We start from the raw sequence: 13,854 nt of genomic DNA, 5'->3' as shown, positions 1-13,854 counted from the left end.
AATTCACTCAGCATCAGACATGCTGTGAATAAATATTTCAGTTTCTTGCTTGCCACGTGGAGTCCTTTTGTTCCTTAGCCCTGCATCTGATTTGGGAACTGCGGAGTGCAAGTATGTATGTTTGGGGTTTTTTCCCTTTAGAAAACACAATTTCATGTTGCATTAGGACAGTTAGGGCAGTGCTTCTTGTTATGTTCTGATGTTCTAGCTCGAGGTTGTGGCACAGACTGATCTCAGAACATGTGGACACATACATGTGCAAGCACGTGTGTTAGATTTCATGTCTTTGGACTCTTCTCTTAGTGATAAGAGAAAATAATTTGTCAGAACTAGTGTGGCCTGGAAATTTTATTACTAAGAACCATTAGGAACAGTGGGTGCATTGCAGTGGTACAATGTTACTTGAATTTTCATCAAACTTTCTGAGTAGTCAAGTGTTGGTTCATTTGCATCGAAGAAATCATTCTAGTAGAGCAAATATATCTACTGTTGGGTCAAAGGAGTCCTCTGAGTTTAAGGCATCAAAATTCTAGAAACAGAACACAATTGGGGTTCTTTTTCTTCTTTTATCCCCAGAAACTGAATAAAGTCTCTACTGATAGAAATTACAACTTAATAATGAATTTTGTGGTGAAAAGTTCTAAGGTTAGAACAATCCTGGGTAACTGATAAATTTAGACACACACAAATCTTCTGATCAATAGAGATATTGTTCTTTGCCTTTCCACAGATGAGATCTGGGCAGATCATTTCTGGTCAAGGATCCTCCCTAGCAAAGGGAGGAGACAAAAACCTTGAGGTGCAAACCCTTCTAGTCCTTTGTGGTTTTGGGAACTACAGAGATGTGTGTTAGTTCTGGAGGCCTGTGTGTGTGGCTTCATACAGCCTGCATCATCCAGGAGGTTAATACTTATGCTTTTAATAAAACACATGCTGACTGGTGTTTTTTTCCTTGCCAGTCTTTTAACTACAGAGTTAATTTTTAACTATTAAATCATAGAAAAGCTTGCCTCCACCCAGCCAAACATCTTGGCCAGGTGTTGGGCTGATGAAGTAAGACACATGACAGTAGCTGTTCACCCATAATGAGATTTCTTTCAGAGGAAACTCCTAAGTGAGTACACAGATGTGTTGATGTAGTAACAGCAGGTAAAGCAGTAAGGGAGAACATGACAGAGCATCTTCTGTGCACCTCTTGGACTCTGACACCCTTCTGCCCCCAGGCAGCATGTGCTATTTTTTCAGGACAGAAAAATAACTCACATAAATCCAATCTCACTCTGTCCAGCCCAGGCTGGGAATTTTGAAGCAACAAGAAACTTGGTATTTCACTAAATTAAGCTCTTGACCACTCACATTCGTGCAGTTTTCACTGAACTCATAAATGGGAAAGAACTGTGGGACTCTGTTATCTGACCAGATTAACTGTAAGTTTCCTTTTCCAGTTTCAGAATATAAGAGATTTAAAAATCATTCCTATGGTCAAGAAAAACAGAGAAGTTAGTCTGCTTGGCCTAAAGTGAAATTTGGATTTTATTTTTTATGCTCTATTCCTTGCTTTCAAATTACTTGATTTGTTACAGGTAATTTCCAAAATAGTTAAGCCATGTTTACCTTCAGGTGTGTCAGTACCCAAATGTGTAGTTTTCATAACAAGTAGTGTTATTTGCGGTCCTCAGTTTTTCAAACTACTACTAGAAAGTCAATTTGTTAAGGCAAGTGAGTTTAATATTTTTCTGAAGACTGGTGAAACCAGGCACTCAGAGTGGCCAATGACTTTTGATCAAGTGGTGCCTGTCAAATACCTTCACTTTCTTGCTCAGGAATGGTCACTCAGCTGGAAGGAGTTGTTTTGTGGGTATGCCATGGTTTGTGTTTCTCTTGCCTGCTTCTAAAACACCGGGGAGCGTGTCATGGTAGGTCACAACATTAAATCTGGATGGCAGCAGGCTGTCAGAACCCACTTTCCTCATGGAGTCAACCCTCCCTGGCTGTATTGTGCCTTTTCCACAGGTACACGCTGGCAGCGCAGGACCTGGTGATGCGAGCCAGGGGAGTGCTGAAGGACCGGGGCTGGCGGATATCCAACGACAGGCTGGGCTCTGGAGACGACATCTCTGTCTACGTCATCCCTTTGATACACGGGAACAAACAGTCATGAAAGGAGCATCAAGAGTGGTTATAGGATGGGGATCTTTTTGGGAAGGGCCTGTAAGAGACAATATGTTGTTGGTGGTCTGACCAGGACACTTCCAATTGATGTAATCTAGTCAAAACTAATGCTGGAGGGGTATTTTTCTGCCCAAAAGGTAGGGCTCTGCACATATACTGTATATGATTAAAGAGAACCCTTAAGATTCCAATTTCCCTACAGAAATGGTTTTGGTGCTTAACAGGAATGGGATTTAATTGCTGCTAGCATATTATGGATTCTGTCATCCCTTTAGGTGGGGTGGGGAATTAATTTTTTTCTCAGTTTACCATGTAGCTTGGAAGAGCCATTTCAGTTGTGAAAGTAGAACTGGGTATCAGAAGCCAAGGAGGCTCCTGAAATCTACCCCCAGATATTCAGAAGGGGGCTTGGGTCACATCTCATTTAAGAATATATATATATATATACAGATATGAGACTCAAGAGTTTTCTTCTTTCAAAAAGTTGTAGTCATGACTTACCTATGGACAACTTCAAACTTGTGTAATCCTTTGAGCCCCCATTTTCCTCTCCTGTCTCTTCTTCAGTAAACTATACCTCCTGTATTTTAGTAGGAAAACTGAAATTGGTTTCAGAGTGACTATGCCTGTTTGCTGCAGCTAAAACAGTCACCTGCAAAATTGTCCAGGAGAAACAGGGCACAGTCCTGTATGGCAGAATTTATTCTGGTGTGAGGAGTTATTTGTCAGAATTCCTTGTTGTGTGTATACCATGATTATACAGAGCATGCAAACTCAGCTTTATGTGATGTTTACCTGGAGGCCGTGGTTTCTTTGGGATCAGAGATTTACATTCATTGAATGGTTCTGCCTGTTTTATCCTGTTGAAAGGATCCCTGACCATAAAATTTTTGCATCAGTTGAGATTTAGTAAATTCGTTTGGGCTCCTGAGTGTATTTCAGTTGGAGTCCTACTTGAAGTAGTGGTATTGTTCTCACTAGCAATTTGGATACCCAGATAGTGATCTATTTCAAAGGTATTTCGCTTCTTCCTGCCTCACTTATTATTCAGTATACCTTCACCTGCTTGACTTTTGTGATCAGAAAGGGACAGCTTATAACTTTCTGTCCTCTTGGCATTGAGAACTGTAGTCAAGGACTGCAAGATGACTGTGATAGATACAAGCCCTTGGCTTCCTTCAGCAGCTCTTTTCTTAGCAATGATAAATCAATTTAAACGAAGAAAATTTGTGTAAAATGTTATTGAAATGAAAGCAGTAGTCCAGGAGAGAAACAAGCGAGCAAGTCTGCAGTGTAACCTAACTGCCTAGTCCATGCAGGCAGCTCCCTTATTTCATTGGCAGGCATTTAAGAGAAAACAAAATCAGAAAGTTCTAGCATACAGGCAGGTATGTTGGCTGGAGAGCCAGCTTCCACCTCATCTGCGCTCAGACCACATTGGTGTGGAGCTGTTCAGCTGGTTTGTAGTTCTTCAACAGGGAAAAAGATAGGGAGCTGACATAATTGTAGGGCACTGACTAGGGAGCTCACAAATGTTGTGTCCTTTCCAAAAGAGATGCTGTGCCCTTTGCAGACTTCCTCCTGAACAGGCATGGCCTAGAGCTTGCCAGTTCTGTAATTTATGATGTGCTGTGTAAACACAACGCAGCCCGAGTGCAGTGCATCTGCCCAGGTGCTGTATTTGACTGCAGCCGGAAGTACAGCTTGGTGGATTTAAACTGCTCTTGCTCCAAATCTCTAGACCCAGAAGAGTTTCAGGATGAAAAGAGGCAATTTGGAGAGTGGAACAGCTCAAAAATTGCAGCAAGCTGCATGATTTTAGCCTGAAAACTGTTCCATGAGTTCCCCAGTGCCTCATGTGATAAAGCTGTACAGAACATGGATGTTTTATATTCTAGAGCTTCAGTAGAAATCAATGGCATATCTGATTATGTGTTTTCATGCTTTCTCTTTTCCTTTCTTTTTTTTTTCTCTTTACCTGTTTTTCTATGTGCATCTGGGTGAACAGAGAGGCTTGGAATCTAGAATATTTTTCATATGGCCCATCATATGTTTTAAAGTTTAAGCAAGAGATCTTTTCTTGCACTTTCTTTTTGGCCTAATAAACTTGTAAACATGCTTTTCATGCTCTGTGTAACTCCTGTTGTCTCTTTGCAAATGCAGTTGTGTAGTCCTCTGGCAATTCAGATCCTCTTTCACAAAGAAATTAGTGCTGGCAAATCTGGTGAAATCATCTGGACAGCAAAGACGCTGGTGCTTGCTGGTACCAACTACAAGCCCAAGTCAAATATTTCAGTGCTCATGCACTGTTGTCTTTGTTATTTGGTAGCATGGTGTCAACACACATACCAGCTGCTATAAAACCACTGAGTGCCATGTAGGGGAAATGGATTTCCAGTGTAGCATTTGCCAGAATTTGAAAACTGCAAGGCAATGGGAAAGGCACATTCTCATTCAGGGATGTTTTTAAATGTACCCCTGAAGATATGGGTTAGCAGAATGCATGACTTGGTGGGAGCAAACTGGCAGGTGACTTCTCAGAGCATGATCTGGTGGGCTGGTGAATCAGGCTGCACAGTGCTTGTTGTTCATCTGAGGCATTGCCAGCAGTCAGCAGCTTCTCTGCAGCAACTGGGGCCAGGTCGAGTTACATTCACGGTCAGCTCCTCTCCCAGAATGGGCAGAAATACAGTATCAACAATTAATATCAATTAGCATCAATTAATGAATTCTGGGAATGTTAACAACAGGTTTTCTACTGAAACTATGCTGTGATGACTGAAACTATGCTGTGATGCTTTTTATTTTGCTTTTTTGCAGAGTATCTGTTAGACATTTAGGTGCTTGCCTCCCTGGAGTGTCTGGCGCATCTCTGATCCATGCATTAGTACTTGGGCTTTCACTTTTATCTGCTTTCCATAGGAGCTTCTTGCATCCCTGAGCTGGGGTCATGCTCTGCTCCAAGGCATGGTAAATACATGTACGCACCTAAGGCTCACAGAAATTGCAGGAAGGAGTCATTTATTGGGGAGGTGTTATGTGAGAAGCAAGAATAATTAAAAGCACTTCCAATTCCCTTTAAAGGCTGAATTACTTTGTGAGTAACAGAAGTCCCTGATGGCAGGGAGGATCCATGGTGCACAATGCAATTTTTCAGATGGGTGCAGGATGGATGTTGCTGTGTTGAAACTTGCAGCTGCTCTAGGGCTCAGTGAAGCTCCTTAGTTAGGAGCAGACAGCTTGTGTCCTCAAAGTGGAGCAAGTTAGGCACCAAGTCCAAATTTTAGATCCTTGGTGTGTCGTTTAGTTACTGCCTGATGCTGGCAGTGCTCTGGGTTTTCCCAGTCAAGTTCCCTTAGCATCCAAAACCGTTTCAGCAGCAAGCAGCCTCAGTTCTGAGTTGCATCTATATTTGTATGCTATTGCACACAGTGCTCTGCCTTACCTGTGCATAGGAACTGCTTAGAAAGTTGGGCAAATTCTTGTCCTTCCTTGGGTAATGGCAAGGAAAGGCACTAATAATGGAGTTCCAGTTAGCTGCAGTGCAACACTGTCTGCTGGTGCCTAGTCCAGTCCCATTTCTAGAAACTCAGAACCAAGGAGCTTTTACCATTCTCCTAGGAATACTGTTGCAGAAAGTAGAACAGCCATGTCAGACATTTTTCTCTTGCACTACAGCCTAAGATTTTCTTTATTTAATTTGACAAAGAAGGTGGTTAGAAATTTAATTTGCACCTGATTATGTAAGGCACTCAACCATCTTGATTATTAAGACAATAATCCTTCCTTTATGAACACAAAAGTGTATTGTCTGACAGGGCTGCTCTTCAGTGGCCTCACATTGGAGAGAGAATTTTTTAATAAATTCTAAAAACAACAGGGCTAACAGGTTGAAGAAAAAGTGGTCAGTCTGCTGTTAGCAGTTGATTTCCCTGTACAGTTACTTCCAAGTTAAAATACGACAAGAGAGGTATGTGAGGTACTATCGACTCTGTCCCTCCAGGATGTTTCTGAAGAACTTCTCTTGATGTCTGGGTGAATTTTGGCTCTGAACTTCTACTAGGTTTTTAAAGAACGCTACATTCTTTGAGCAAATCTGCTGGGTTTCTTCCAGCCTTGGTGTTTTCCTTTTATTTCACATTTTATGCACAAATACTTTCAGCATTTTTCTATCAAACATGAATGGCAAACTGTGTGGAATTGTTGTTCCTTCTGACATTTTAGGTGTAAGTAGTTTTCTTCCATGTGTCTTAGTGAAGACTCAGTGATGTGTCTACCATAGAGAGAGTGACCAAATGATGCTGTAACTGTGCTGCTGTATTTCTACCTGTGATATACTTGAAGGAGGATGCCCTGCTCCACCTCCATGCTCATTCTGTTTCCTTTTTTTTTTTTAATCCATTGCTGTAGGTATTCTTTCATAGGTGTCTTATTTTGATTTTTTTAATACCTGCCACAGTTTTCTTTCCTTCAGTGGGCACTTCATCTTAATGTCTTAATTTGAGATCTGTACAACTGTCTGGGGTTTATATGTCCTGAAGAAAGGCAGACCAGCTGGAGGAAGGTGTTTTGGACCAATGTACTTCTGCTTTGTGACTGTGAAATGTAATCTTTTTGTAACCTAAGAACAAAAAATGTTTAGTAAAGGGATATATTTTGTGTTTTTTGAAACTTTTCAGTGCAATGAACAAAAGAGGAGGATACTGAAGAAGTGTATGTGCAAAGTTTTAAAATAAAATTTTAAATTATATATTATATATATACATCTAGATCTATAATCATTATTATTCTGCCTTTGTCATGAAGATTCCCCGAGTCTCTTTATGTATATTACTAATTGTGCAATATGGACAAGTAGCACACTCTGTTTTACAAGGGAACTGATGATTCACTGACAAAAAGCCTCACTCTTGAGTTAATGAAGTAAACTCCTATGAGGTGCATTAGCATATGGGCTGATCTGGAAGAGTTCAGTTGTAGGATAGCTGTGAGAGCTTTGTGCTGCCATCAGATCATGATTCATTGCTCAGACTGCCAGTTGCCATGTTCTGACTCAATGAAGAGCTATGCAAAGGGATCAAGTACCAGCCCTCTGAGGCATTTGGTGGGATTTTGGAAATGACAACATAGTTGGAGTAAGTTTTCCCTCATTCTCAGTTCCTTAGGAATCACTGTCTTAAATTCTGCTCTGAGTTTATGTTGGAGTAAGGGTGAATTCATAGATTCCACTGAAGGAAGCTCTCACAGTTACTTAGTAACCACAGGTGCTTTTGCAGGTACTGAAGATGCGGGAGCTTACACTGGCCGTGCGCTGTACCAGCACAGCCACAGACAGTGCCCACCTTGCTTGCCAGCAAGAAAACGAGAGCTGGGCATGTATGTACTCATTGTACTTTGAAATATTGCATTGTAGCACAAGCGGTTCTGCTTCCTATTTCACCTCATGCTTAGTGAGAGAGCAGTGAAAACATCTGTTCTAGTGCTACTCCAGTTTTTAAACTGCTGCACATGCCTGTTGTCTCCACTGAGCCCAACAGAGAGCACAGAGAGAGGCAATGTGTTACTTTCACTCTTGCTTCACTACTCTCCCCTTAAGTCCTACAGTTTATTACTGCAGACTGACCTCCGTGTCAAGTTTAAAATTGCTGTGCAAATAAAACTTCAGCACAGCTTTGCCTGGCTTGCTGGTGTCAGCTGAATAATAAGTGTTGGTAGCATTCAGTGATAGGGAACTGTTGCACACTGACTGAACCTAAAGGACCTTTTCCCCCATCATCCTCTTACTTTTGAATTTCCTATGCCCTAAATTTTGTAATCTTGTAGATCAAGTAAGGCTTGTTATTTTAAATTTTTTTAGGTAATCAGTACAACTCTTAAAATTTGGACATCAGTTTCTGAAATTCATATAGGCAATGTCAGTGCTTTGCCAAATAATCCATTCATGTATCCTGCTGAATGTACTCAGTTAACTAAAGTAACATAAGGGAACAATCCCAGTAATTTATTGTATTTTGTACAGTTTCTATAAAACTGAGGGCTGAAATTTTGTCTTCTTAATGTATCCTGGTAGAGCAATGTACTTTTCACAGAAAGTTGACTTTATGCTTTTACACAGCGGCTTTTACGGATTCCAGAGTTTCTCTCATGCTTTCCAGGAAGGCTTATATAAATCAAAGTTTTGCACATCCTGTTCTTATTAGGAGGAAGGACAAAGGTTTTTTTAAAAAAATCCTTCACTTTGCAAAACAAAGGATGCCATAACTTTTTGGGACATTAAAATTATTTCAGGGAAAACTGTGCTTTGAGGGTGAGATTGTTAAACAGGCATTCAATTAAGGTAGACAATACAGGTAGATAAAGACACATTATTTGGAGACTCTTAATAATTTAAGAACAATCATAAATTTGAAGCTGTAGCAATGGTCCACAGTACACTGCCACAAAATGTTAAGGGGAGAGGGAGGTAGCTGCAGCAGAAAAAATAATTAGATCTTTACTGTAGCTAAATTAAGACAGATTCTTTAGATGCATCGATAAATAAGATCTCTGAAACTTCATGAATGTGAGGCCACCAAATACTAGAATTACGTTCCTCTTACGTGGTTTAGTGCATAATTTCTCAGCCTCTAAAGGGTCAAAATGTCCCTCATCTTGACCACAAGTATTTATTCCCTTAAGCAACAGAAATCAATTCCTATGTCAAGATGGCACTGCAGCCAGCTGTAATGGTGTGGTGTTTTCCATGAGCTTCTCAGTCATCCCTGGATTTACAAGTCTCTTGGTTGGGTGTTCTGCTTGTCTGTGGTAATTCAAGGACTTTCCCAACACACTGTACTCCAACAGAGCATCTTCCTGGTTCATTTATGCTATGAGGTGGTATTTTTCCTTCCTTTCCTTCCCTTCCTCTCGCTTTCCCCTTTCCCCTTTAAGGGGAAACTTAAATGGTTTTTAAGTTGGTTTTAGAGGCTCAACCTTTTGAGCCATTGTTACCCCAGTTCTTTGGGTCAATTATTCTCCAGGAAAACTACTTCTCCTTGGCAAATTAAGATCTGTGTGGAAGATCCAAAGGTTGTCACACAAGCTCAGATACAGCATTTAGCTTCGCATATGCTAGTCATGTATTTCTGTAATTGCTATAACTTTTTGGTGACTAAGCAAACAAACCTGAAATTTTGCTATTTTTGCTTTAGAAAGGTAAGACTTTAGAATATGGAAATTCTGCAAGTTATCCGTGAGTAAAATTACAAGGAAAGCTCCTGTTTTCCCATTAGAGATACTGTGGAGAACAAATTATTAGGCAGTCACCTCATGAAATAGCACAAATTGTTCCTAAATAGAGACCATTTCTCTGTCCAGTATAATATTCAATAAAGCTCAAGGATGTAAAAGCAGCTGACAGCCCTGCAGTCATTTCAGTCTGTTCACAATTTAGACTGACCCTGCCCATCCAGATCTCTTAAATGTGTGTTAGTTTAATTTTTAATCCTGAAGCCCTTTGTGGCAGATGTGGGCTGAGGCAGCTCTTTCAGGGTACAGTGCAGTATCACAGCACATACTGAGATGGGCAAGAGGAGACAGGGAGAAGCCAAACCCAGTTGCAGTTATCCAGGATCTAGAAGCAGACAGATGAGTTATTTAAAGGGGAAATTGCCAAAGAATGTACAAAGAGCGGGGAATTCCGGCAGCCACAAGCAGTTTAGGCCTTGATTGTGAAAAATCCTCTTGTCCCCATGTTGTGCCTGTTTACTTTTGTTCCTGGGTTGGTACCACAGTTAATTGCACCAAATGTCTTATTTCTTACCATCCACCAGCTTTCCCTGGAGCTTTGTCAGCCAAATGTCAACTGCATCTCATCTAGCTGAGATCAAGGTACTCCACAAATAAGCTCCTAATACAAAGTTCTTATGCTGCATTTTCCGAGGATTGTGTTCACTGTGCTCCCAATTAAAAAAATAAATTTACTTTGCTGGTCTTTGCACCCCCTCCTACTGCTTGTTTTTCATCAGCACTCATGGAATTGAATTTTACATCTGGGAATTAAGAATATGTTAAAAGAGCTGGAACATCATTCTTACTCCTTCTCTGCTTGAGCACTAGCACAGAAGCACTTTAAATGAACCAGACAAGAATCAAAACACAAGTTTCAAACCAAATTTCATGTCCAGACATATAAATATTCTGTGAATGGGAAAAATATAAAACACAATGCTGAGATGGTAAATCTTCCTGTGGTTACATTTTTTTAAAGAAGGGTGTTTTAGGGAATGTCTCTTTAGTGCCAAAAAAAAAAAATTAAAAAAAAAAGAAAGAAAGGGAGAAAAAAGAAAAATATTTACTGTTATATCAATTTTCCCAGTATTTCTTTTCTGTTACTGCTCCTGCAAGGTTTCCCTGTGCTGGCTGCATTAGCAAAGCTGGTAGTTGGGGTTTTGGGTACTCAGTCAATTAGAAAATGGGGAAAAAACACCCAAAAAACCGGGAGTCCTGAGGCTAGCTACATGGCACAGACTGAGTTCTAATAAATAAGCTTTTGTAGAATATAAAAACTGAATATACATAATTATATGTATATGGTTATATACATGCATATATATATATATATATATATATATACATGAAAAATTAAGAACTGTGAGCAGCAACTAACAAGACACCCTTTTTCTCCAGGCACCTCATACTCAATGGAAACAAAATTGAGTTTTAAAAACTGAACTGGGAAGAACTCAGTTTTGTTCGTTCTTTGGAGGATTCAACAGCTACCTTTGTACTGAAAAGCTGCATCTCTCCACAACTACTGGGAAAGCACCAGACTATGGCTGTCAGACAGCTTGGGCCAGTGAAGCTACCTGGCTACCTGCCCCTGACCAGCAGCAGCCTCCTGGTGATGAGTTGAGCCTACACCTCATCAGGACCTGCAAGGTTAAGCAATGGGCTAACAGATGACATGAACATTTATGTAAACAGAGAAATCCCTCAGGATATAGCTTCCCTTTTTCTTTCTTTTTTTTTTTTTTTCCTTTCTCTTCTTCTTGTGGTAGGGAATGAATGAATGCTTTTATTTGCATACCACCCAAAACAAGGCTCAAGAGCATGAACACCAACCTTTGTAAAGCTATCAATAGAGTCACTGCTCCTCCACTCAGGAAAATGGAAAATAAAGATACTCATCTCTTCTTTTTCTGCACTGGAAACAAGCACAGAGAGAAAAGCATGGTTTTGCCTGCAGTCAAGTACCAGCACAGCTGCTGCACTTCAGATCACAGGATGCCTCACAAGTAGATCTTGGTAGAGAGACTTCAGGTTTTGGGGGTCTCTTCCTTGTGGCACTGGGCTATAGTTGGCATTTAACAATCTTGGTTTTGCAACAGCTGAGGTGAATTTTGTTGCTTTCCACCAATCCAGTGTTGCTCTTAAAAACAAATATGCTCAGGTTTCTAGAGAAATAGTTATTGCTATTTTTTAAATGCATCTAGGGCCATAGTGTGATGATTGCATGCCAGCCTCCCCCAGAACTGGTCTCACTCTCCCCTTGCCCTCCCCAGTAAGATTACATGCTATGTGCAACGAGCTGCTTGCTCCCAAGGAGGTGATTCATTTCCAAGAGGCATATTTGTAGGAGAAAAATGCTTTGAGGGTGTTGCTGCAGCTCTGTGTGACCTGCATTGGGGATGAAGTAGAAACCTCAACATTCAGACATACCCAGGATCATGTTCACAAGGGGAGCAGTGGGGGAAGGATGCGAGCAGAGCATGAGCAGCTCTGTTGCTTCATGTGAAAATAAACTCTAATAGCAATTAAGAGAAAGGAGTAGGAAATTAATAAAGCAGTAAAGATTTTTCAAAAATGGTCACAAACCATTGGTTTATCCCCTGAACAGCTTACTTGACAAGGCTTCTCTCATCCCTTTGTCCCCCTATCTCTTTCAATAATCATCCTTCTTCATGCAAATATAGATGGAAAGGGGGGAACAGTGAAAGGTTAAAATGGAAGCAGGCTATCTTTCATCGACATGGTAATTTTGCTGCTTGGCTCAATGCCAAGTGCTTACTGCAGCCACTAGCTGCCATTCCAACATGAGTGAAAGGATCTTTAATAAGAGTGTAAATAAAAGCCAGGCTGAGAAATGAGTTTTCCATCCCAGCAATCACTGGCCTAACCTCGGCTGTAAATAGTCTCTCAGAGCAGCACAGATGGAGTACCAGCACCTGGGGATCAAGGCAATCTCTGCACAGTGCAATTTAAACAGCTGGGTACAATTGAAACACGAATTAGCAGGGATAGACGGAGGGATTCCATTTTGTGTGCTAGGTAAAAACAAATAATTCGGTCCTTTTTCCCCTTTTTTAAAAAAAGGTGCTGTATGGGGGGAGAACTTTTGACATGATCTTGTGGGAGGTGCTCATTGCTGCAGCTGTTAGATTAATTTATCCATGAGAATTTCCCACAAGGTGCTGTAAAAACAGAGCCCTAATTTATGATCATTGATTTAACAGCTCGAAAGTGATTTATCTGACCTCAGTAAAGATAGCGAGAACACCAGAAGAATGATCGGTCATTCTGGGCTTTGTGTGGCTGTGATTGGCCTTATTAATTTAGAGCAGAAGGTCTGTTTCAATGTCTTATTGAGACAATCAAAGACAGTTGGCAACTGAACCATTTTAAATACTTTTTTTTTAAAGCATTGCTAATGCTGCTAAGAACTAAGAATTTATTCCACATGGAAAAGATTCTCATTAGTTAAGAAATGGTAAGGCTTCATTTAGAACTGTACAGAAACAGACGCCTGCTCTTGGATTTGCAAGTTGTTTTTTCTTAGGTAATTTTTTTTCCGTTGTTGGGAATCTAAAGCACACTGTGAAATGGAATTGTTAAGCATTACAGTAAATGAGAAATAGCTTTGCAAGAGATAAAAGAGGTTGGCACAAGGGATTGCTGGCTCTTTTTCTTTCTAAGGGTAGATTTCAGAAACACCTAAACGCTTCACTTATTGTACTATTTTTATCATTCAGTCCTCTTTATGGAAGATATAGAGCGTATCTGTTGACAAGTAAGTATATATAGGTTTTATTCCAGAAGAATATGCTTTTGGTTAAAATGTGTGTAGCATCCACTATTGAAATGTCACAACTGAGTGATAGAATTTCTTCACACAAACAAGAGCAGAAAAGATGAAAGGCAAAGGGAAAGGTGACTACTCTCTCTCTCCAGAAAGAACAACTGTTTTTAAGAGGAGCATGAAATGAAATTCAAGTTCTTTAAAAGTTTACTTGAATTAGAAAATCTGAATACAGAATAAAGTGTGTTTGCACAAGTGTGTGTACCTGCACAAAAGTCACACAGGAGGTGCCAAACGTGTTATTTGTGTTAGGAGTACTAACCAGGAAAATGGGCTGGAAACAGTTGCTTGCCAGTTTCTCTTACCACCTGGACTGACGTGTGGTGGGGTTAAAAGTCACTGATTTCTATGGCTTTGCATTTCAGTCGCCACTGGATTATGCCCAGCTTTAAAGCCCATTTACAAAGATCTCAGTAATTGTCTTTTCAAGGTGGGAGACAGAAATGCTGGAGGTTGGGGTTTCATCCATGGTGGATGAATGCTCACAGTCATTTCACCGTCCTGGTGACATGCTATCTGACCTGAAACTAAGATAGTCCACTTGATCTCCATACAACGGGAAAAAA

The 13,854-nt window shown here is 40.4% G+C and overlaps 1 protein-coding gene across 2 annotated transcripts in view; it reads left to right on the top strand.

Moving 5' to 3' along the window:
* The window catches only part of PPM1H (protein phosphatase, Mg2+/Mn2+ dependent 1H), a 139,623-nt gene extending 126,526 nt beyond the window's left edge, over positions 1-13,097 (top strand). The window contains exon 10 of one of the 2 annotated variants that reach the window (XM_085044168.1): positions 10,840-13,097. In XM_085044168.1, the coding sequence (XP_084900294.1) occupies positions 10,840-10,876 (37 nt within the window). In that variant the 3' untranslated portion in view covers positions 10,877-13,097. Of the gene's footprint in view, positions 1-2,013; positions 6,930-10,839 lie in introns of those variants that run through there. The other variant, XM_085044158.1, reaches the window with a different exon arrangement.
* Positions 13,098-13,854: the final 757 nt, after the last annotated feature.

The sequence above is a fragment of the Lichenostomus cassidix genome, chromosome 1Aa (genome assembly GCF_008360975.1).
Source record: "Lichenostomus cassidix isolate B80296 chromosome 1Aa, HeHo_3.0, whole genome shotgun sequence".
In the NCBI taxonomy this organism is placed as follows: Eukaryota; Metazoa; Chordata; class Aves; order Passeriformes; family Meliphagidae; genus Lichenostomus; species Lichenostomus cassidix.
Note: the sequence above shows the minus strand (reverse complement) of the source record. Positions and strands in the feature narration are given on the sequence as shown.